The sequence below is a fragment of the Melanerpes formicivorus genome, unplaced genomic scaffold (assembly GCF_026170545.1).
Source record: "Melanerpes formicivorus ecotype bairdi unplaced genomic scaffold, bMelFor1.0.p_v2 SCAF_19, whole genome shotgun sequence".
Taxonomy (NCBI): Eukaryota; Metazoa; Chordata; class Aves; order Piciformes; family Picidae; genus Melanerpes; species Melanerpes formicivorus.
Genome location: NW_027142371.1, coordinates 13,884,095 through 13,905,055, shown reverse-complemented (window position 1 = coordinate 13,905,055; position 20,961 = coordinate 13,884,095). Strand labels below are relative to the sequence as shown.

At 63.6% G+C, this 20,961-nt stretch overlaps 2 protein-coding genes across 4 annotated transcripts; one reads left to right on the top strand and one right to left on the bottom strand.

Annotated features, from left to right (window-relative positions):
* Positions 1–229: 229 nt before the first annotated feature.
* PLTP (phospholipid transfer protein) lies at positions 230–7,615 on the bottom strand. The gene is made up of 18 exons (XM_068150164.1): positions 7,403–7,615; positions 5,259–5,402; positions 4,237–4,577; positions 3,512–3,633; positions 3,200–3,299; positions 2,993–3,121; positions 2,716–2,871; positions 2,510–2,573; positions 2,291–2,354; positions 2,110–2,201; positions 1,797–1,973; positions 1,624–1,683; positions 1,361–1,522; positions 1,150–1,217; positions 1,028–1,070; positions 822–885; positions 662–738; positions 230–570 (listed from the first exon to the last, which is right to left on the bottom strand). Exons 4-18 carry the CDS (start codon positions 3,624–3,626, stop codon positions 430–432), a joined length of 1,512 nt encoding a protein of 503 aa, XP_068006265.1. The 5' UTR covers positions 3,627–3,633; positions 4,237–4,577; positions 5,259–5,402; positions 7,403–7,615; the 3' UTR covers positions 230–429.
* PCIF1 (phosphorylated CTD interacting factor 1) lies at positions 6,929–20,320 on the top strand. 3 transcript variants are annotated; one of them, XM_068150163.1, is made up of 18 exons: positions 6,929–7,030; positions 7,294–7,390; positions 7,471–7,738; positions 10,049–10,187; positions 10,336–10,460; positions 10,891–11,028; positions 11,409–11,539; positions 11,760–11,914; positions 12,130–12,277; positions 12,414–12,497; positions 13,157–13,256; positions 14,483–14,645; positions 15,769–15,941; positions 16,288–16,374; positions 16,868–17,052; positions 18,073–18,166; positions 18,352–18,527; positions 19,209–20,320. In XM_068150163.1, exons 4-18 carry the CDS (start codon positions 10,064–10,066, stop codon positions 19,456–19,458), a joined length of 2,133 nt encoding a protein of 710 aa, XP_068006264.1. In that variant the 5' UTR covers positions 6,929–7,030; positions 7,294–7,390; positions 7,471–7,738; positions 10,049–10,063; the 3' UTR covers positions 19,459–20,320. The 3 variants fall into 3 exon arrangements, with proteins under 3 accessions (XP_068006264.1, XP_068006262.1, XP_068006263.1); XM_068150161.1 differs by lacking the exon at positions 7,471–7,738; XM_068150162.1 differs by having other exon boundaries at positions 7,294–7,738.
* Positions 20,321–20,961: the final 641 nt, after the last annotated feature.

Below are 20,961 nucleotides of genomic sequence, written 5' to 3'. Positions count from 1 at the left end.
AAAGTGGAGCCAGTGCCCTCCTCTCTGCAGGGGGGCACCGGGGCCTGGAACTGAGCCTCCCACAGGGACAAGAGTCGAGCAGCTGCCCTGAGCCCCTCTGCCAGCAGCCTGAGCTGTGTCTGCCTCTGAGTCCCTGTGCCTGGGGATCTGCTCCCTGTCCCCCACATCCTGGCAGCTCTCTGATCCAGCCTGGCACAGGCACATCCTGCAAGCAACGATGCCATGAGGGTTGGAGTCAAGTGGTTTATTAGCCTGGGGAGGAGGGGTGCAGCAGGGATTCCCAGAGCAGCTGTCTCCACCTTGCTGCTACCCCCCCAGGGCACAACAGACGTGCTCCTGGTACCAGGGAAGCTGCTGCCTACCTACATCCTACGGGTCCAGCCCGGGATCTGCCCTCGGTCCGGGTGCAGGAGGAAGCAGGGAGCAGAGCTAGAGCTGGTGGGGGCCCAGGCTGGGCTCTGCAGGCCGGGCGCTGGTGGCAGGGGGGACAGTGGGCACTGTGCGGTACTGGTCGATCACCTCCCGCAGCCCCTTGGAGAAGTGGAGATCAGCTCCCACCGTGAGGAATCCCTGCAGGGGGAGAGGATGGGCACAGGGCTGGGTGTGACACAAGCCCTGCGTCCGCTGCGAGGGCCTGGGCTGTCCCCATCCCACCACGTACCGCGTGGTTGGTGACCACCTCCTTGGTGAAGTCCATGCCTTCGGGCAGTGGGATCTGCACCCCATATTTAGTCCTCTCTGTGGGGAAAGGAGAGGTGTGGTGAAGCTGAGTGCTGCTGTGCCCTGCCCCGTGGTGGTGTGCAGGCAGTGCCAGTGCCTACCGTTAATGATGGGCATGATGGTCAGCTGCAGCAGGGTCTTCAGTGGGGCCTGCAGTGAGAAGAGCTGTGAAGAGAGGAGCATGGGTGAGTGTGGTGGCAGTGGCTGCAGGCCTGCCTGAGCTGCAGGGCATAGGGTGGGTGAGAAGAGGGGGTCTGCCCTGTGCAACCCTCCCCAGGGCCCAGCTGGGTGGCAGAAGCCCACTCACTGCCAGCGACTCCAGCGCCGACTGCTTGGAGTAGATGCGAAACCTACAAGGAGAAAGCAATGTGAGGGAGGTGCTGGGGGGTCCCTCCCAAAGCCCCCCCAGGGTCCTGGCACAGGCCCTACCGTCTCAGGTCCATCTGCATGCGTAGTGCTTTCCCTTGCAGAAACACCTTGGCACTCAGCTTGGTTTCCTAGGGAGGGAGAAGGCTGAACTGCAGCTGGCCAGGCTTTGGGGCACCAGAGCCCTCCCATGCTAAGTGGGAAATGCTCCTGCCATGTGTGCCAGGTGGCTGTATGGGGAGCCCCAGCCCCTGGCACCCCTCCCAGAGCTCACCAGGACCATGCTGGAGAGCTGGACAGGAGGGTGGCCCGGTGGCACCATGGAAATGTTGAGGAAGGCAGAGACAGAGACGGAGGTGCCCGAGGGTTTGATGGTGCAGCGCGGTGGAGCCGACACCTGGAGCACCAGCTGCAGGGGAGCGTCCACTGTGGGGCTCTGCGGAGGGCAGGTGAGACAAGGGCCACAGAGCCAGGCAGGGCTGCACTCTGCCTCAGAGGTCCCCTGTCCCTCCTGCCCTGGCTGCATGCTCCTCTCACCAGCATGAAGATGGTCCCGAAGAAGGTGGCTCTCAGCAAAACTTCCAGGTCCTTGGGTATCTGCAGAGAGCACAAACCGCTGCGGGGTAAGCAAGTGGTTGCCAGAGCTGCTCCCGGGGTGGCACCGGCCTGGCAGCAGGCCCCTGCTAACCAGGCACGCTGCAGGGCATTACCTTCTCCCCCTGGAGCTCTATGGCCAACACACCCGCCTGGAAGTAAGCCTGCATGGCTGAGTCAAAGAAGTACTCCGAGAAGGCGACGTAGACCATGCGCTCGGTCTCCTTGATCACCGGCTCCACCGCGTGGTTCTCCAGCTCCTGGTTCTCTCTTGCACGGGGGAAGAACATGCCCTGTGCCAGGAGCAGGAGAGGTTTTTGCAGCAGTAGCATAGTCCCCCCTGCCCACTCTGTGGTGCCCGGCATGCAGGCTGGCACAGCTGCTCCCACCAGCACTAGGAGGGTCGGCAGGGCAGGATCCGGCGCTCACCTTGAAGTCCAGGTCCAGGGTGTCTGTGGAGACAGCTGGATCCTGCAGGAGGGAGTAGTCAATCCCAATGTGCTCGTCCACGTAGCTCCTCACTGCCAGGGAAGAGGTGTTGCAGAGTTCAAGCCTGGGGGCTGCCCAGCAGGCTAATGCCCAGCTCTGCCCTCCCCGGGGTAGCACTCACCAGGCACTGTATCCAGCAAGGAGTTCAGCAGCACCAGGCTGGCGTGCTCCAGGGATGGGCAGATCTGAAAGATGCAGGACTGGGCTAAGAGGAGGATTGCTTCTAGGTCAAGGTGAGGACCTGGACCCTCCTCCAGCCTCCCTGGAGTCAGACCCTCCTGCTGCAGCCCAGGGCACAGCCAGGCTCCCCCAGGCTCCATCGCCCAGATCTCAGCCGTACCTGCTGGCTGAGGAGGTAGCGCATCCCAGTGACGATGAAGGTGCTCAAGAACTCATAGACCTTCCTGCGGGACACAACAGCAGCTCTGTGTCCTGCCCTGTCCATCCGTGCCCTTGGGAGCACACCAGCCCAGGCTGGGGAAGGCCTGAGGCTGCAGGAAGGGGGCTCAGGGAAATGGGCAGAGGCCGTGGCGGGGTCGGGCATACCGCAGCGTGCCGGAGAAGCCTGCGTGCATCCTGGCGATGGAGGCCTCGCAGCTCATGTTGGAGATCTTCAGGCGCCCAGCCTTGTCCTTGGCCAGCTGCAGCACCGTGTGGATGTGGACGCCGTCTGCAGAGGCGTTGATGGACCCAATGTCATAGCTGGAAGTGAGGAGAGCAGATGAGAGGAGCACGCAGCCACTGCCAGCTCCAGGCACCCAGCGCAGAGGCTGCAGCCTGGCTGCGGGGCCGACCGGCGCCCGGGGAGCAGGAGGCAACTCACAAGAACCAGTAGAGCAGCTGCCTGCGGAAGCGCAGGCTGATGGAGGCATTGTTGATGTTGAAGGCAAGGTGCTGCTGAGGCTGGAAGTGCAGGTCAGAATGTGCCAGCTGCAGGTCTGTCACCTTGACCCTGCAGGGGAGGGAAGGGACAGGGTCAGACTCGGAGATGGCCGCGGGGCTGGGTGCAGAGGGAGCAGGCAGCACTCACTGGCTGATGTTGTAGTGGAACTGCCCCTCCTGCCCGTGCAGGTCGGACACTGTGATGTTCTGCAGCTCCTGCTCCACGAAGCGCAGCCCCTCCTGCTTCACTGCAAAGCAAAGCGAGCCTGGGCTGGCTGCAGCCAGGCCCTGCCACCCTCCCAGCATTACCCTCCCGAGGCCAGTCCACCAGCTCCCCTCCCCCCGGCCCCAAGTGCAGGGTTCCAGCCACCAGCCTCGTCCTGCTTGCAGAGCCCAAGAGCAGCACCCCAACCAGCCCCTTAGCCAGGGCCCAGCAGTGGGGTCCCATCCAGCCCCTTACCCAGATCCAGCCCCTTGGAGGTTATCCGGATCCTGCAGCCGGGGGTGCTGTGTGAGGTCATCGCCAGGCAGGGCAGGAGGAGGAGGAGGAGGAGGAGGCAGCTGCCGGCAGCCATCTCACACCTGGAGGGAGGTAGCAGGGTCAGCATGAGCTGGCCTGGAGGGGGACACAGGGACACCCCCAGAGGAGGTGGCTGCTGTCCAGCTGTTCTTGCAGCCCTGGCCTGGAGGAACATCCCATGGCACCACTGTTCCCTGCAGTCCAGAACCCCTGGCACTGCCCAGATGCCCACTGCCCAAACTTCCAGGGACCACCAGCCTACAAGTGGCACAGTCCCACCCCCGGGTGCTGTGCCCAAGCCCCCAGCACAGATCCAGTGGGGCCCAGGGAGTCTCACATGCCCTGAGGGGACCCTCAAGTCCCACCCTGCCCTGCACACACCCAAAACTGCTGCTGCAGCAGGGAACTCAGCACTCCATGGGGGAGGGAGCACTCTCCTGTGGGGCCATCCCACAGCCATGTGCTGCCTGCCCACGCTGGAGCTGGAGCCTCCCCATCCCACACCCCCAGAGCTCCTGGCCAGACTGGGCTCCCCATGCAGCGCTGCCCCCTCGGTTCTCTTGGGTGGGGGATGGGAACCCTCCTGCCCAGGGCCCACAGCTGCAATCCTTCCCTTCAGCCCTGGGGTTCACCCACGCAGTGGTGTCTCAGCCTGGGGTACTCACGGTGAGGCTCGTGTGGTGTGGAGAAGCTGAATCACATGAAGGAGGGAGGGAGGGCACCAGTAGCTCCAGGAGTTTCTTTTGAGCTGGAGGAGGTTCCCCTGCCTTTATATATCCCACCAGCTGCCACTCCTTTCGAGCCCACAAGCTGGGAGGAGACAGCAGGATGGGACGGGGAGGATGCAGATCTCAAGCAGGCTGAGTCCCGGCCACTTGCCAGCACGGGGAGAGCACAGCAGGTCGCTCACTGCGGGCTGATCACGCAGCCTTCCTCTGCCAGCGCAAACACAGCTCCCCACATCCTGCACACGGCCATGCTCCACGGCCCCGGGGGCTCCTCGGCCCTGCAAGGGGCACACATGCAAACCCAGGCTGAGGGGTCCACCGTGTCAGGCAGCTCCCCCCCGTCCGTGCTATGAAGCTCCCCCAGCCACCTGCTGCCCTGCTTGCAGGGGTGCTGCTGGAGGCTGCTTTGTGCCAATTTGTGGCATGAACCCCTGGCAGAGAGGGTGCCAGATCCTCAGTGCTGCTCCAACAGCCGCTGACACAACCTGGGCAGCTTGGGGTCTGCGGGATGAGTCACTCTGCCTGGACTTGCTCAGCTTGCTGCTGGCAGCCCGGCAGGCAGCAGGGTTAACGGCCCTGTGAGAGGTGCTTGCCAAGTTCCTCAGCAGTGCCCACTCTGCCCTCTTGCTCCATCCCACCTTTGCTAGCACCCATCACGGAGGGCACATGCAGCTCCTCAGGCCAGGGCTTCCTCCCAGAGGGGTCTCAGTGAGTTGTGGGAGCACAGCCATGGGGCTACCCCTGCCCTCACCACCTACTTTGGCTGCTTGACCTTCCTCACCTGGAGGATGAAGGTTGTGCAGCCCTCTCTCGCCCCAGCCCACACAAGGGGCTGGCGTGAGCCAGCACTCGTGCTCGAGGCAGTTAGCAGCTCCGTGGGGCAGTGAAGCCAGGCTGTGTGGGGCTGGCGTGCCAGACACAGGGAGCCTCAGGAGCCTGAGTGCTTACACAGCACTTACCCTCCAGAAGTGCTTTGCCAGCATCAGCTCGTTACACTGACCCGGGCGCCCTTGGAGCAGAGGGCAGGACTTTGGGATGGAGCAGGTCAAGCTGCTGTTTGGGAAGACAGGAAGCTCCTTGGAAAGCTGGGCAGTGGGGACACTCTGGAGACAAAGGGCAGGAAAGGGCCCCACGGTCAGAGGTGACAGCCCCACAGCTTCCTGCAGCCCCCTTCCAAAACTGGCTCAGCCCAGCAGGGACAGGACGCAGCGACTGTGTCCCCCACGTCATCCCTCGGCATTCTCCCTGTCCTGGGTGCAGCAGTGCCCAATCCCAAGGCAAGGGAGTGATCCCTATGGAGGGTGGAGGAAAGCGGCTGCCTGTGTGCCACCGTGGGTGTGGGGCAGGCACACACCAGCATAACCATCCCACCACACACAGCTGCCGCCGACCACAGCAGCTGAACTGCGCCTGCACTGGGGCGGCTCTGTGGGCCACGTTCTGCCCTGAACAGGGAGGTGTCAGTTGGACAGGGCGAGGAGCTGCCCCAAGAGAAGCTCTGTAGCCACATCTAAGGATTGTCCCTCTGCACTGGGCACTGCTGAGGCCACACCTCGAGTGCTGACCTCAGGTTTGGATCCCTCACGCCAAGGGAGACATTGAGGGGCTGGAGCGGGTCCAGAGAAGGGCAATGAAGCTGGGGAAGGGTCTGGAGAACAGGGCTGGGGAGGGGCAGCTGAGGGAGCTGGGGGTGTTCAGCCTGGCAAAAAGGAGGCTGAGGGGAGACCTCATTGCTCCCTTCAGCTCCTTGAGAGGAGGCTGGAGCCAGGTGGGGGCTGGAGCCAGGTGGGGTCTGGGCTCTTCTCCCAGGGAACAAGCGACAGGGCAAGAGGAGATAGCCTCAAGCCGCCCCAGGGAGGTTTAGGCTGGACATGAGGAGTAATTTCTTCCCCCAAAGGGCTGTGAAGGCCGGACCCAGGCTGCCCAGGGCAGTGGTGGAGTCTCCATGCCTGGAAGGGTTTCCAAGCCGTGGGACGTGGTGCAGAGGGACATGGCTGAGGTGCGCCTGGCAGTGCTGGGGTAACGGGAGACTCGTGACTTCAATGGTCTCCAAACTGAACTAAACGATGCGACGATGCCATCAGAGGCTCGCCAGCCCCAGCAGCGCTGTGGGTGGCCACGGGTAGGGGCTGGCCGGCAGGCGAAGGCGTGGGCGGGGAGCGGAGGGAGCCCCGCTGCGGGCACCCAGCTGCGCCGCTGCCGCCGGCACATCAATGCGCTGCTGCCGCCGCCGCAGCCGCCCCCGGGCCCGTCCGCCCGCTCCGCCCCGGCGCCGCCGCACTTCAAAGGTCCCTTTGGTGGGGACCGCCGGCGGCCGCGCCCTGCCAGTGACGGGAACCGCCCGCGGCGGGTGGGCAGGGCCGCAATAACAGACCGCGCGGCCCGAAATAGCGGCAGGGGCCGCCTGGGGACGGCCGCGGCCGCGCCGCACCAAAGATGGCGGCGGGCCGAAGGCGCAGCTCCGCCTTCTGCGCATGCGGTTCTCGACGGCCCGAGAGCGGGCTCGGCTCGGCGCAGGCGCGCCGCGGGCGGGCGGGGGCGCGGAGGGAGCGCGCATGAGCCGAGCGGCGGCGCCTGCGCGGTGCCGAGGGCGGGGAGGCTCCGCACATGCGCCCTGCCGGCCCGCGGTCCCGGCGCAAGATGGCGGCGGTGGGGCGGGCGAGGCGGAGGTGGGGCGGTGGCGGGAGACAGAGCGGTGCCCGGTGCCTGCAGCCCCCGACCTCACGCCCAGGTAAGCGGCGCTGCCGCGCGGCCCGCGTCTGCCCTGGGTGGGGAGAAGGAGGACCGGGCGGGCGGCGTCCGGGCGGGCGGCGCAGGGGGAGGCGGTGCAGGCCCGCGGCCGCCATCTTAGAGCGCCGCCGCCGCGCCCGCCCCGGCCGCGCTGGTCGCCGCACTCCCGCCGCTCCCGCCGCCGCCGCCGTCCCGCCGCCGCGCCTGCGCGCGCCCCGCGGCTCCTCCCCCGCGGCGCGCCGTAACCGGCTCCTGTCTCCGCAGCGGCCCCCGCGGGCCAGGCGCGGGACGCCCCGCTATGAGGATGCGGCCCCGGCGCGCCAGCGGCGAGCACGGAGTGACGGCCACGCGTCCCGCCACCGTAAGTACTCGCCTGCCCAGGCGTGGGGCCGCCGGGCCTGCGCCCCGCTTAGGCCGTGCCCCCGGACTCCTCCCGTCCAGCCTGCAGACTTGCCGCCGCCGCCGCCTCCGCTCCGCACTCGTTGGGCCCCGTTGCCCGTGGCTGCCCGCCGGTCCCGGCCCGCCGCGCCGAGGAGCTCCGTCCCGTCACCGCCTCGGGGAGGGAGGCCCCGGGAGCTGCCGCCGCGCCGCCCGTGCTCCCCCTCGGTCCCCGCACGCCTGCGTGCTGCCTCGGGAGCTCCGCGCTCGGCGCAGCGCTTGTCCCGCCTAGCCGGGCTCCCGGGAAGGGGAGCGGGGCCGGTGGGAGGAGGTGAGGGCCAGACCCTTAGCCGCCCGCAGCAGCCCGGTCCTGGGATGAGGGAGAACCTTTCCGGGTCCCGGGGGGTGCCGCTGCTCTCCTTGGTCAGCATTTGCCGCTGTCCTGTGTAAAATCCCGCCTCGGCGCCATGGAAACAAACGACGCTGCCGTGTGCCGCACTTCCCTGCTGCGCTGTCTCCTTCCCCGTGCCGCGGCCCCGGGTCGTGCCGCCGCGCCTGGGCTGCGAGCTGCCTGGGCAGGGTCAGCGCTGCCCTGCCGGGGAGGACCGAACAGAACACATCACCACGTCTGTCAAAACTGCACCTCAGCCACCGCCAGATGCTGCATCCCCGGCCCTGCCCCAGTGCCGCTTACAGGAAAGCAGAGCTCTCTCTGCCAGGGCTCCCTGCTGGTTTGCCTGTTTTCCCCCTTGTCCCAGACTTCCAGGCACTCCAGTTTAACTCTCAGCAAGGCTGTCAAGTGGTAAAGCTTCTTGCCTGCTTCCACCGCTGTGGTTTATCCACAGATGGGAGAAGGCAAAGCTGGTGGAGCCCTCTTGACAGCTGATGTGAGCAGCTGGGGGGGTCTAGGAAGATCTTGATCCCCTAGCCCTGCCTGTAACTCTCACCCTCAGGAGCTGTGGTCCCACCAGCATGTACCAGTTCACTTGTAAAGTGCTGCTTGTGCCATGCAGGACACATCAGCCACAGCCTCTGCAAATAAGTTGTTAATTTAAGGAGGAGAGGCCCAACACATCCTTCATGAACTGCTGTAGCTGCAGTGCTGCCTGGTGGGGCTCCTGCCCTGCAGCCCTGAGCCCCCCAGCTCTGCTGTGCTTTGTGATGGCTCCAGCATGGGTCTGATCTGGGTTATTTCTGCTGCCTGGTGCTGTGCTGGGCTGACCTTGCCACCCTTGGGCTGACCTTGCTGCCTTTCTGGCAGCTAAGGTGACTGTAGAGGGCACGGCAGGGTTTGGAGTCCAGGAGGAAGTGTGAGTAAACAAATGTTGCACAACTCTCATCTGCTGCATGAATGAACGTCCCTGCTGGCACTGGGGCCCTGCAGCAGGTCTCCCACCTGTGGCTGGGTTGTTACCTTCTCATTCTGCCCAAAGTTCCCAGTCCTTGCTGGGTCCCACACTGTTCCACACCCTGGCTGGCAGGATGGAAGCATCTTCCACAGGGCTGAAAGGGTCAAGTTCCTCAGCCCTGAGCTGTATCACACTCGTTCCACAAGCAGTACTTGGAGACACCTCAGCCAGGCCCAGTGATCACTCTTGGCTCCTGCTCCTCTGAACCAGGCAGCAGAGCTTTATGAGCAGGAAGGGGAGGGAAGGGGAATAAATTCCAGTAACTACCAACCAAAGCAGAGTTTTCACTTAGGGAATGACCTGTGGGGGAGCTGACTGCTGGGGCAGCCTGGTGCCTGGTTAAAAAACACACTTCTCTGCTGCTGCTGCTGCTGCCCCACCTCTGGTGTAGTGCAGGGTGTCTCCAGAAGCCTGAACAGAGCTGAGGAAGCGAGGGAGGTGATAATTTATGCAGAGTGCCTGGTTTCCCCCCCCCCCAGCTTGTTTCCCCCATGCTTAGGGCTGCCAGAGAGGAGCAGTCTGCAGTGTCAGAAGCTTCCCCGGGGGACGTGGTGACTAAGGGAGGGAAAGCCTGGCTCTTCCTCTCCAGCTGGCAACATGAAATTATGAGCAAGAGGAGCTTTGATTGTTTCAGCAGCTCTTTGCATGACTCTTGTTATGCAGATGAAAAAGTAGGAAGGGCTCCAGCAGCCGCTGAGGCCTTGCAGCCAGGCTGAGCCTGGGCCGTGCCATGGAAAGAATTCAGGGGTGCATGACTGGCTCTGAACCAGAGGCTGCTGCTGGTGAGGCACTGGAGCTGCTTTACAGAGCAGGACTTCTGTATTAAAAGTCTTTTGTTTCTAGTAGCTGCAGTTGGGTTTGTGAATGTTGGTGGAAGCTGTCTCAGGGCAGCAGCTCGGCTCTGGCCAGCGGCGTTGGGTGGTGCCACGGGGGTGCATGTCACTGTGCAGGTCCTGATGTGTGGGACCAGACACTGCACTGCCAGCAGGCACTTAGCTGGAAAGAGAGCTTCTGAGTGCTGGCCTGAAGAGCTCCCTGGCTGGGAGCTCAGCGTTGCTCCCAGCTGGTTGTGTGAGGAGAGCAAGGCACTGGGCAGGGCTCAGGAGCTCGGTGTGTCCCCAGTCAAGCTCCTTTTAACTGGCAGAGTGACCTCATGGCCCTGCAGCCGAGCAGGCCCGGCACACCTGGGGTCTCTGCTGCTCTGACCTGGGCTTTGTGTCTGTGTTTTCTAGAGGAGTTGCTAAGAAATGGCCAATGAGAATCACGGAAGCCCTGCGGAGGAAGTGTCTCTCATGAGTCACTCACCTGGCACCTCCAACCAGAACCAGCCCAGCTCCCCCAAACCCATGCGCCTGGTGCAGGACCTGCCAGGTACCGAGGCTGCTGTGGGGAGCCCCTGGCAGCCAGCAGCGGGGAGGAGGGCAGAGCGCTCCGCTGTCTCTGCGCTGTGGCCGTCACGGGCACCTGGGGGGCTGGTGGTGAGGGCTGCTCCTCTCCTGATCCCTGGCTGTCTTCCCAGATGAGCTGGTGCAGGCTGGCTGGGAGAAGTGCTGGAGCAAGCGGGAGAATCGCCCCTACTACTTCAACCGCTTCACCAACCAGTCCCTGTGGGAGATGCCTGTGCTGGGGCAGCACGATGTCATTGTAAGTGAGCGCTCGCCTCCAGGGCTCTGCCCACCCTGGCATGTTCTGCAGGGGCAGATGCTGCAGTGGGCTTGTGGGCTTCTCTACCCTCAGAGGGTCTGCTGTACCCTCAGAACTCCTCACCAAGCTTTCTTGGTTCTGAGGAGAGGCTCCTCCCAGTGCATGCTCAGGCAGTGCTGTGCCGAGTGAAAGAGCTCCCAGGCCTGGCAAGTTGTGTTCCATTCCCTCCTGTGTTCCTCACCAACAAACAGACACAGCTCTAGCAAAGAATATCCTGGCTTTGTGCAGGTGGGGGATGTTGGTGGCTTTAGTTCCATCCTCAGGGGAGTCTGGGGTGGTGTGAAGAGGCTTTGTCACCTTTGTTTGGCCTCTGGTGGAGCCAGGGAGCTAACGTGGGCTGCTGCTGTTGTTGTTGTGTGGACTCCCACAGTCAGACCCGCTGGGACTGAACGCGGCTCCCATGCCGCTGGAAGGTGGAGTGATTGATGCTTCTGTGGAGAGCAAGCAGAGGAAGAGGAGATTCTCTGAGGAGGTTCCAGCCAGTGGCAACAGTGTCAAAAAGCCCAAGGTGGGTCTGGTGCTGTGAAACAAATGGGCTTAAGGGTGGTGTTTTAAGTTGAAGTCCAGGGGCTCTGGAGCTTGGACCTGGGTTTGTTTCCGCTCTGCAAGGTCAGCCCTGACTCAGGCTGTGACACTTGGGAGGGAGAGGATTGGCTGCAGGCTCAGGTCCTGCTAAGTTGCCCTTGCTCCCAGCCTGAGCTGGAGTGTGGGAGTTGGGAGATAGTAGCACAGCAGCTTGTGTGTCCCTGTTAACTTGTGCCAGCAGCAGGCAAAACATGCTGCCAGGGGTGTCCTGGGGCTGTGCTGCTGTGGGACTGCTGGCAACATTGGGCTGCTCTGCCTTTGCCTGGCTCTGCAGGGCAGTGATTTCATCTCTTGTGTGCCCAGGCTGATGTCCCAGGGAATGCAGCTGCCCAGCCAGTCCCCAGCTCTCCCAGTATCCCTGGAACCTCTGTCCTGAAGGCATGGTGTGTCTCACCTGAGGACAAGCAGCAGGCAGCTCTCCTGCGACCAACTGAGTGAGTAGTCTCCATTTCTCTTCTTTGGGTGGTGGAACAGAGGCACCTGGTTTTCCAGATGTCATGGGGGAGGAACCTGAGGGGTGTAGCACCCCCAGCTGCCTTTGCAAGGTTCAGGTTGCTGGCTGGTGAAACAGCCCAAGGAACATCTGCTTTAGGAGTAATAATTGCTAGCTAGCCAATGGTCTGGCCCTGCTGATGACGTTTGCTTCTGCTGTAGGGTGTATTGGGACCTGGACATCCAGACAAACGCAGTGATCAAGCAGAGGGCACCCTCAGAAGTGCTTTCTCCACACCCCGAGGTGGAGCTGCTGCGGTCCCAGCTCATCCTCAAGCTGCGGCAGCACTACCGCGAGCTCTGCCAGCAGAGGGAAGGTGAGCTGCCTCTGGGCTCCCCTCCTGCGTCCTCTCAGGCCTGTGCTTCCTCCTGGCTTACCTCTGTCCTGTCCCTGAGGTGTGCTCTGGAGGTGGCTGTAGCCTCTGTGGTGTTGGTTGTGAGCTGGTTGGGCTGGACTCCAATGGGATCATCCTTGCCAGAACTTCTGGGCAGCTCTTTGTGGTGTTGAGGAGATCCTTCTGTGCCTCCCCAGGCATTGACCCCCCGAGGGAGTCCTTCAACCGCTGGATGCTGGAGAGGAAGGTGGTCGATAAAGGGACAGATCCTCTTCTGCCCAGTGACTGCGAGCCAGTAGTGTCTCCTTCCATGTTCAGAGAGATCATGAATGACATTCCCATCAGGTACCAGGCAGAGCAGGGCTGGGCTGGATGGGGCTTGGGCTGGCCCAGGGGTGCTGCTGATGTCAGGCTGGAGCTGGCCCTCCCTGCCTGGCAGCTGTGGAGCTGATGCCTGTGAATGTAACCTTCCTTCCCCCAGGTTATCCAGAATCAAGTTCCGGGAGGAAGCCAAGAGGCTGCTTTTCAAATACGCCGAGGCAGCGAAGCGACTGATCGAGTCCAGGTGGGAACTGCTCTCACAGTGGGAAGGGCTGCTGCATCCCACCTTGTGCAGTGCCTGCCATCATCCTGCTGAGGAAAGCCAGGCTGGGAATTTGCAGAGGGAAGACAGTGGTGCTGGAGGAGGCAGCTTTTGGTGGTGGTGTTACAGTGAGATGCAGTGTGGAGGAGCAGGCGAGCGGGAGCCTGTCCAACACTGAGCAGGGAGTGCCTCCTGTCATTTGTCCCTGAGCAAAGAACAGGAGTGCTTGGGCAGTCACTGCTGCTGGAGAACAGCCAGCTTAGAACAGGGCTTTATTATCCCACCTATGGTTTTTCTGACCAGTTCTGCTACAGGATGGAATTGGTGAAGAGCTTTGTGGGAGAGGTAAACACTGGTTAACAGGGGAGTTTTCTCAGGGCCATAAGATCCCAGCAGCACCTGTGTTTGAAAAGGAGAGGCAAGATCAGAATGGGCTCTTTCTGTGAGAAGATTAAAGGCTTCACCTGCCTCTGTTGTAGCACAGTAGTCCTGAAGCATGGAAGTGTCTGGGAGGAAGCCTGAAGGACAGGGGCAAGGCTAGGACTTGGTGAAATGCCTGCAGCTGTGTTCCCCTGCTGATGGGAAGCAGCTGTGGCAGGATGGATGCCTTGGGTTCAGCCTTGCTTCTCCATTCTGTGCAGGAGTGCTTCACCAGACAGCAGGAAGGTAGTGAAGTGGAACGTGGAGGACACCTTCAGCTGGCTGCGACGGGACCACTCTGCCTCCAAGGAGGACTACATGGTCAGTGCCCGCTGCGCCTGCAGGGGGTGCAGGGAGCCCGGGGGGGGCGCGGAGGGGGAGCCTCGGTGCCACACGCAGGTCCTCCTGGGGGAGGCTGCGATCGCTTCCCTTTGGCTTTGTGCAGTGGGAGCGGCAGCAGCGTGGGGACCCTGCAGGGGGCAGCGCCGCAGGGGGCAGCGCGGCAGGGGCAGTGCCGCAGGGGCAGTGCCGCAGGGGGCAGTGCCGCAGGGGCAGTGCTGCAGGGGGCAGTGCCGCAGGGGCAGTGCCGCAGGGGGCAGTGCGGCGGGGGGCAGTGCGGCGGGGGGCAGTGCGGCAGGGGGCAGTGCCGCGGGGGGCAGTGCGGCAGGGGCAGTGCCGCAGGGGGCAGTGCGGCAGGGGGCAGTGCCGCAGGGGGCAGTGCGGCAGGGGGCAGTGCCGCAGGGGCAGTGCTGCAGGGACAGTGCCACAGGGGGCAGTGCGGCAGGGGGCAGTGCCGCAGGGGGCAGTGCCGCGGGGGGCAGTGCTGCAGGGACAGTGCCGCAGGGGGCAGTGCCGCAGGGACAGTGCCGCGGGGGGCAGTGCCGCAGGGGGCAGTGCCGCGGGGGGCAGTGCTGCGGGGGGCAGTGCCGCGGGGGGCAGTGCCGCGGGGGGCAGTGCGGCGGGGGGCAGTGCCGCGGGGGGCAGCGCCGCAGGGGGCAGTGCCGCAGGGGGCAGTGCCGCGGGGGGCAGTGCTGCAGGGGGCAGTGCCGCGGGGGGCAGTGCCGCGGGGGGCAGTGCGGCGGGGGGCAGTGCCGCGGGGGGCAGTGCTGCAGGGGCAGCGCCGCAGGGGGCAGCGCCGCAGGGGGCAGTGCCGCAGGGGCAGTGCCTCAGGGGGCAGTGCCGCAGGGGGCAGTGCCGCAGGGGGCAGTGCCGCAGGGGGCAGCGCCGCAGGGGCAGCGCCGCAGGGGGCAGCGCCGCAGGGGGCAGTGCCGCAGGGGCAGTGCCACAGGGGGCAGTGCCGCAGGGGGCAGTGCCGCAGGGGGCAGTGCCGCAGGGGCAGCGCCGCAGGGGCAGCGCCGCAGGGGGCAGCGCCGCAGGGACAGTGCCGCAGGGGGCAGCGCCGCAGGGGGCAGTGCCGCAGGGGCAGCGCCGCAGGGGGCAGCGCCGCAGGGGGCAGTGCCGCAGGGGCAGCGCCGCAGGGGGCAGTGCCGCAGGGGGCAGCGCGGCAGGGGGCAGTGCCGCAGGGGCTCTCTGGCTGTCTCCCGCAGGACCGCCTGGAGCACTTGCGCAAGCAGTGCGGGCCCCACGTGTCTGCAGCAGCCAAGGACTCTGTGGAAGGCATCTGCAGCAAGATCTACTACATCTCCCTGGAGTATGTCAAGCGGATCCGGGAGAAGCACCTGGCCATCCTCAAGGAGAACAACATCTCCGGTGGGTGGGGAAGCTGCCCTGTGCCCGCCTGGCCCTGTGCGAGCCCCGCTGCCCCTGGGGAGGGCAGCTCTCAGCCCGCAGCAGCAGTGGCCAGTCTGGAGCAGGAGGCACGGCTGGCACTCACACAGCTGCCTGTGCAGTGGGCAGGTGTCCTCCTAGCATCGAGTGGCACAGACACGTTTTGTCAGAATGCAGCAGCCTGCCAGGGGCTTGACTGTGCTGAGCAGGGCATCAGTTGGTTCCCCTGCACCAGGCTTTTATGCTCTGCTTCCTCCTAAGCTCCCAGGGACAGCTGGCAGTCCCCTCCCCAGTGCTGAGGGTTCTCTCCTCCCCATGTTCTCCTTTGCCATGTTTCCTGGTTCTGAGCAGCTCCTGCACTCCTCTGCCTCTCAGCAGCTCACTGTGCACCCTTCTTCCTCTCCCAGCAGGGGATTTTTGTTCATCCTTTCTCTGTTGCCTCTTGTCTGCCTCTGGCTACCTTTCCTTCTGCCACTGTCCCTGCTCCTCACCACTGTTCTGCAGTTCTTTCCCTTCTTGGGTCTCAGCTCTGCTCAGACTCCCCTTGGACCTCAGAGTCTGCCTTCAGCTGCTTGAGTTTGCTTTTGCCTTCCCACCTGACTGAACTTGTGATGTGTTCTGACTGGTCTGTCCCATGAGCTCCCTTTTCCTGCTGGACCTGCTGTCAGGGATGGGTAACTGCAAGGAGGCAGGAAGGTTCCTTTGCCTCCTGCACTTGACAGCCTGGGAATACTTGGATGGGCTTGGGTTTGACTGAAGCAGTGACAGCGGCAACATGAAAGGTGTTTTGCTGGTCTTGGATGTGCCTCACGGTGCTGGGATGGTTGTGTGCCATTTGCAGTGTGCTGTGTCAGAGATGGAGGAGTACTGTGGGATGTCTCCTCTCTGTGCTGCAGCACTGGGGGATGGATTGAGTTTGGGGAATCAGCTCTGGACCTAGGCAGCTCTCTCTGGGGTCTGTGAAGGACACCGTGGTGGGTTGTGGGGACACACACCTCTCTGCTCTTCAGCCTTGTTCCTGCCCCTGCTAGTTTTGGGGTGAAGGAAGATCTGTCCCAGATGTCCCAGGATTATTCTGACCACAGCCTTTCTCTATTTTCTGTAGCTGAGGTGGAAGCTCCTGAGGTGCAGGACAGGCTGGTGTACTGCTACCCAGTGAGGCTGGCCATCCCCTCCCCGCCCCTGCCCAGCGTGGAGATGCACATGGAGAACAACGTGGCCTGCGTGCGCTACAAGGGCGAGATGGTCAAAGTCAGCCGCAACTACTTCAGCAAGCTGGTAGGGGCTGGGGGCTGGCATAGAGGGCTGCCTCTGCCCCTGGGGTGGGCTGCCAGTGCTGCCTGCCCTGCTGAGAGAGGGAGCTGCCCTGAGAGCAGCAGAACCGAGGCCAGCCGGGCTGGGAGCCCCTTCAGGGTGCTGTGCCGCAGGAGCAGTTGTGCTGGCGGCGAGGCAGCGCTGCTGGCCTGCTGCCATCATCCACGCTGGTATAGAGCTCCTGGGGGGTCAGCCATGGTGGGGGCAGATGTGCCTCTACACAGAGCCTGCCCAGCTCCTCATCACCTGTGCCCCTGATGTTTGTGTTTGTTGATCTGCTGATGGTTCATGGCCAGGCTTTCTCTTCCAGTGGCTCCTCTATCGGTACAGCTGCATCGATGACTCTGGCTTCGAGAAGTTTCTGCCCAGGGTTTGGTGCCTTCTCCGTCGCTATCAGGTAAGCTCTCACCACAGCTGGACTTCAGAAAGCCTTAGAGGCAGCAGGGAGATGAAGGTTCTGCTGAAGACCTCAAGGTCTTTCCTCCAAGGGAGGTCTGCAGCTTCAGGAGCCTGATGCAAAACAGGGCTTAAAAGCTGCTGCTGTTCTGGGAGAGGCCTGTGGTCTGGGGAGTGGTTGTGACCTTGCCAGGAGACCCTGGCTGGGGGGAGGCTAAAGACAAAAGTTAGTGAAAGAGACCTTCAGTAGTTCCTGATTCTGGGGGCCAGCTGAAGGCTGTGAGAATTGACTCTTGGTTTGTGAGGCCTGAGCTGGATGAGGCAGCTAAGGAGCATTCCAGGGTACATGCAGGGGATCTACAGGAATTTGAGGAAGGCCAAGGGGGGCTTTGCATCCCTAGAGGAGTGGGTGCATGGCCAGGGGCCCTGGGCCTGTGGTGAGTGAAGGGAGCACTGGGCACAGCAGGCACTCACCAGGCTTTGATCCCCCCCAGATGATGTTCGGTGTGGGGCTGTACGAAGGAACTGGGCTGCAGGGGGCGCTGCCTGTGCACGTCTTCGAGGCCCTCCACAAGCTCTTTGGAGTGAGTTTTGAGTGCTTTGCCTCGCCCCTGAACTGCTACTTCAAGCAGTACTGCTCGGCCTTCCTGGACACAGACGGGTATTTCGGATCCAGGGGGTGAGTGCCGTGCCCTGCCCTGCCCTGGGCCTGGCTGGGTGCACAGCTGGGGTGGGCTGGAGCATCTGCTCAGGGGAGTGTGACCTCAGGGCTGCCTGAAGGCAGGGAGTGAGCACAGGCTGGCTGTGGGACCACTGGCACTGTGCCGTTAGCCTTCCTAGAGCATCTGCTCCCCAGAGTGCTGCAGTTCATGGGTCTGCCAGTGCTGCCCTGCTTCTGGAGTGGGAGAGCTGGGCCCTGGAGCAGCCAGCTGGGCTCAGAGTCACCATCAGTGAGAGCAGCTGGGCTGTGTCCCCCACGGCCAGTCAGAGAATCCCCAAATCCCAGCATGGTTGGGGGTGACCTCTGGAGATCATCCAGGCCAAATACCCTGCAGCATCCCTCACAGCAGGTTACCCAGGATGACAATGGGCAGGGGGCTTTGGAAACTCTCCAGGGAAGGAGACTTACACAACCTCTCTGGGCAGCCTGCTCCAGGGCTCCAGCACCCTCACACCAAGGAATTTTCTCCTCCTTTTCAGGTGGAACCTCCTGGGTTCCAGTTTGTGCCCACTGCCCCTTGTCCTGCCACTGGGCACCACTGAGTCTGGCCCCATCCTCTTGCCCCCCACTCCTTAGCTCTTGCTGAGCGTTTGGAGGTTCTGCTGCTGGAAGTGGCAGGCTCTGTGCTGCTGGGGGCTCAGCCCCTGGGAGTGGCAGGCTCTGTGCTGCTGGGGGCTCAGCCCCTGGGAGTGGCAGGCTCTGTGCTGCTGGGGGCTCAGCCCCTGGGAGTGGCAGGCTCTGTGCTGCTGGGGGCTCAGCCCCTGGGAGTGGCAGGCTCTGTGCTGCTGGGGGCTCAGCCCCTGGAAGTGGCAGGCTCTGTGCTGCTGGGGGCTCAGCCCCTGGGAGTGGCAGGCTCTGTGCTGCTGGGGGCTCAGCCCCTGGGAGTGTGGCTGCTCCTTCTGAAGCCACTGATGGCTCTCAGCTGTGAGGATTGGATCTCTGTCCTCTCTGATGGGGTTCTTTGCCTCTTTCCTCCAGCCCCTGCCTGGATTTCTTCCCTATAAGTGGCTCTTTTGAGGCAAATCCTCCGTTCTGTGAGGAGCTGATGGATGCCATGGTCTCTCACTTCGAGGTACGTTCTCCCCTGGGGAGCTGGGGGGGTCCTCTCCTCCCCGCTTCGCCCTCGCGGGCAGGGCGGTGGTGCGGAAGACAGAGGCACGGAGGGCTGCTGCAGCTCCCACCTGGAAGCAGAAGTGTTTCCATCATCACAGCACTGCTCAGGCAGGGCTGAGACCCTTCCTTTTCTTGCTGAACTAGAAACTGCTGGAGAGCTCCAGCGAGCCTCTGTCCTTCATCGTCTTCATCCCCGAGTGGCGGGACCCCCCCACGCCGGCGCTGACCCGCATGGAGCAGAGCAAGTTCAAGCGGCACCAGCTGATCCTGCCGGCCTTCGACCACGAGTACCGCAGCGGCTCCCAGCACGTCTGCAAGAAGTAGGCTGTGATCCCAGCTCCTCCTGGGAGAAACCATCCCGGCTGGAAGGGCTGGGAAGTGGGGAGCGGGCAGGGAAAGTGCAGCGCCTGGGCGCTGGGGTTCCTGGGACGGCCACAGGCGGCGTTGAGAGCTCCACCTTTTGTTGTTGCTGGTGGGTGGGGTGTCCACGGTACAAGTCCTGGCTGAGCAGGTCACACCTGGGTGCTGTGGGATCCCCTGTGCCTTGAGCCAGCCCTCGGACCCAGTGAGCCAGCCCAGCCTCACTTCCTGCCCTGCCAAATCTGCGGCAGCTTGGTGTCACTTGGGGAAGCAGAACGTGCTGAAGGGGTCTTGGTCTTAGCACAACAAGCTGGCCATGGTCTGCTGGCCAGGCAACAAGGTCAGGCAACTGGAGGCTCACTGTGACAAGTCCTCTTCTGCAGGGACAGCGACGTCCCAGCAGGTGCTGGTGGAGGGCTGTGGTGATTCAGCCTCAGCTCCACTCTTCAGAGTCTGGGAGCCTTTGTGTAAGCTCAGCCTCTGCTCAGAGCTGCCTGACACTGCTCTGCTGAGCTCGGAGGAGTGAGGGAAGAGGACCTTGTCCTAAGCGCCATGCAGGAGAGGGGGTCGGGGTGCAGTGTGTGGCTCTGGGCAGGAGGGCTGGGGGGACGCTGCTGAGTGCCTCTTGTCTTCCCCTGCAGGGAGGAGATGTACTACAAGGCCGTGCACAACACGGCCGTGCTCTTCCTGCAGAACAGCGCCGGCTTTGCCAAGTGGGAGCCCACACCGGAGCGGCTGCAGGAGCTGGTGGCAGCCTACAAGCATTCGGGCCGGACCCTCAGCTCCTCCTCATCCTCCTCCTCCTCATCCTCCTCCTCCTCTTCCACGGCAGACAAGGAGCGGGAGCTGAGCCGAGAGCAGAGCAGCAGCCGGGAGAGCAATCCCAACTAGGGAGCAGAGGTGCGAGGCAGCAGGGGAGGCGCCGCGGCCCGGGGAGCCAGAGGCTGTGCCGGGGCGGTGGGGAGACTGCTGGCAGCGCGGTGCCGCCGCGGGACTCACGGCAGCGGCTCCACGGCACCGCCTTCCTCTGCGAACTGCACGCCCGGGGCGGCCGGAGCAGCCGGCGGGCACCGGGGGAGGCCCAGCCGCGGCTCGGCACAGGGCACGCGGCGGAAGGAGCAGGGCGGCCCCGGGGAAGGGGCAGCCAGCGCCGGGACGCAGGCACGGGCAGGAGGACGGCAGGACGGCCAGAGAGGACGGACAGATGGATGGATGGATGGATGGATGGCAAGCCGCAGCCCGGCGCCGGCGGGAGAAGGAGGGGCAGAGCCCGGCGGGGGGCGGGGGTGGGGGTGGCTCCTGCGGCCGGCCCGGCCCCGGCGCGGCTCCGTGCCCAGATGTAAATAGCTGTGTCCGTGGCGCCGCGCTCCGGCGGCGCCGCTCCCATCCCATCCGTGTTTCCTTTCCCACCGGTGTGAGTCCCGCCCCGGCCGCCGCCGCCCCGTGCCCGGGCCGGGCAGCCGCGGGGGGAGGCCGGCTGGGCTTGTACAGATGTTGTTGCAGCGGTTTTGTAGTCGTCGTGGTTTTTAATGCAGAGCCCCTCCCTCCCCTCCCCTCCCCTCCCCCCCCAGCACCCCCTTCCCATCCCCCCTCCCCCCCCCGGGGCTTTATTTAACCTCCTTGGGTTGTGTTTTGTAAGGGTTAATTTAACACCGCTAACCATTTTATTACTTTTATCAAGAAGAGCAAAAAGTCTATTTTTGATTTCTGTTTCCTAGTTCTTAGGGACATTAAAAACCAGCCTACAGCTCTGCCCCTGCCTCTGCCCTTCCTTCTGTCCCCAGGGGCTGTGCCCGGCCCCTGCCCTCCCTCCCAGCCGGCGGGGGCGGGCTGTCCGGGAGCCCGGCTCCACCCTGTTCCCGGCGGCTGCTTTCTGGTGGTGAATGCTTTTCCTGACAGCTGCTGTGAATGCCCCAAAGCAGCCTGGCCAGCACCCCCTTGCTTCCCTGTGTGCTGCACAGCATGAGGAGTTTGGCTTCTCACTGCCATCACAGCCCTCTGAGAAGCGTCACTGCCCTCAGCCTCCTCAGGGCAGCACAAGGCAGCTTGTCCTCACGGGGGCTCCACTCTGGGGCTCTCCAGGCTCCTCTTCCCCAGTGAGGGTGGCCCATGCTGAGCTGTGTTCTGGGTCCAGCCTCCCCAGCACAGAGGCACAACTGGCATGGAGGAGAGAGCCAGTCCCTGGTGAGTGTGTGGTGAGCAGAGGCTCTCTGAGCAGAGCAGAGCTCTTCCCCACCTGGCTGGGTTTGGGTCCAGCCTCCCCAGCACAAAGGCACAACTGGTGTGGAGGAGAGAGCCAGTCCCTGGTGAGTGTGTGGTGAGCAGGGGCTCTCTGAGCAGAGCAGAGCTCTTCCCCACCCGGCTGGGTCTTGCTCCAGCTTCCATCGATCTCAT

Bases quoted from the DNA above. Each gene is read 5' to 3' on its own strand.
- PLTP (XM_068150164.1), bottom strand. From the start codon at position 3,626: ATGGCTGCCGGCAGCTGCCTCCTCCTCCTCCTCCTCCTCCTGCCCTGC. The intron at 1,974-2,109 runs GTGAGCGCCGGA...CTCCTGGCACAG, and splicing joins CCCTGGACCTGGACTTCAAG to GGCATGTTCTTCCCCCGTGC. The intron at 1,684-1,796 runs GTAATGCCCTGC...TGCTCTCTGCAG, and splicing joins TAGAGCTCCAGGGGGAGAAG to ATACCCAAGGACCTGGAAGT.
- PCIF1 (XM_068150161.1), top strand. From the start codon at position 10,064: ATGGCCAATGAGAATCACGGAAGCCCTGCGGAGGAAGTGTCTCTCATG. The intron at 13,257-14,482 runs GTCAGTGCCCGC...TGTCTCCCGCAG, and splicing joins CCTCCAAGGAGGACTACATG to GACCGCCTGGAGCACTTGCG. The intron at 17,053-18,072 runs GTGAGTGCCGTG...TCTTTCCTCCAG, and splicing joins GGGTATTTCGGATCCAGGGG to CCCCTGCCTGGATTTCTTCC.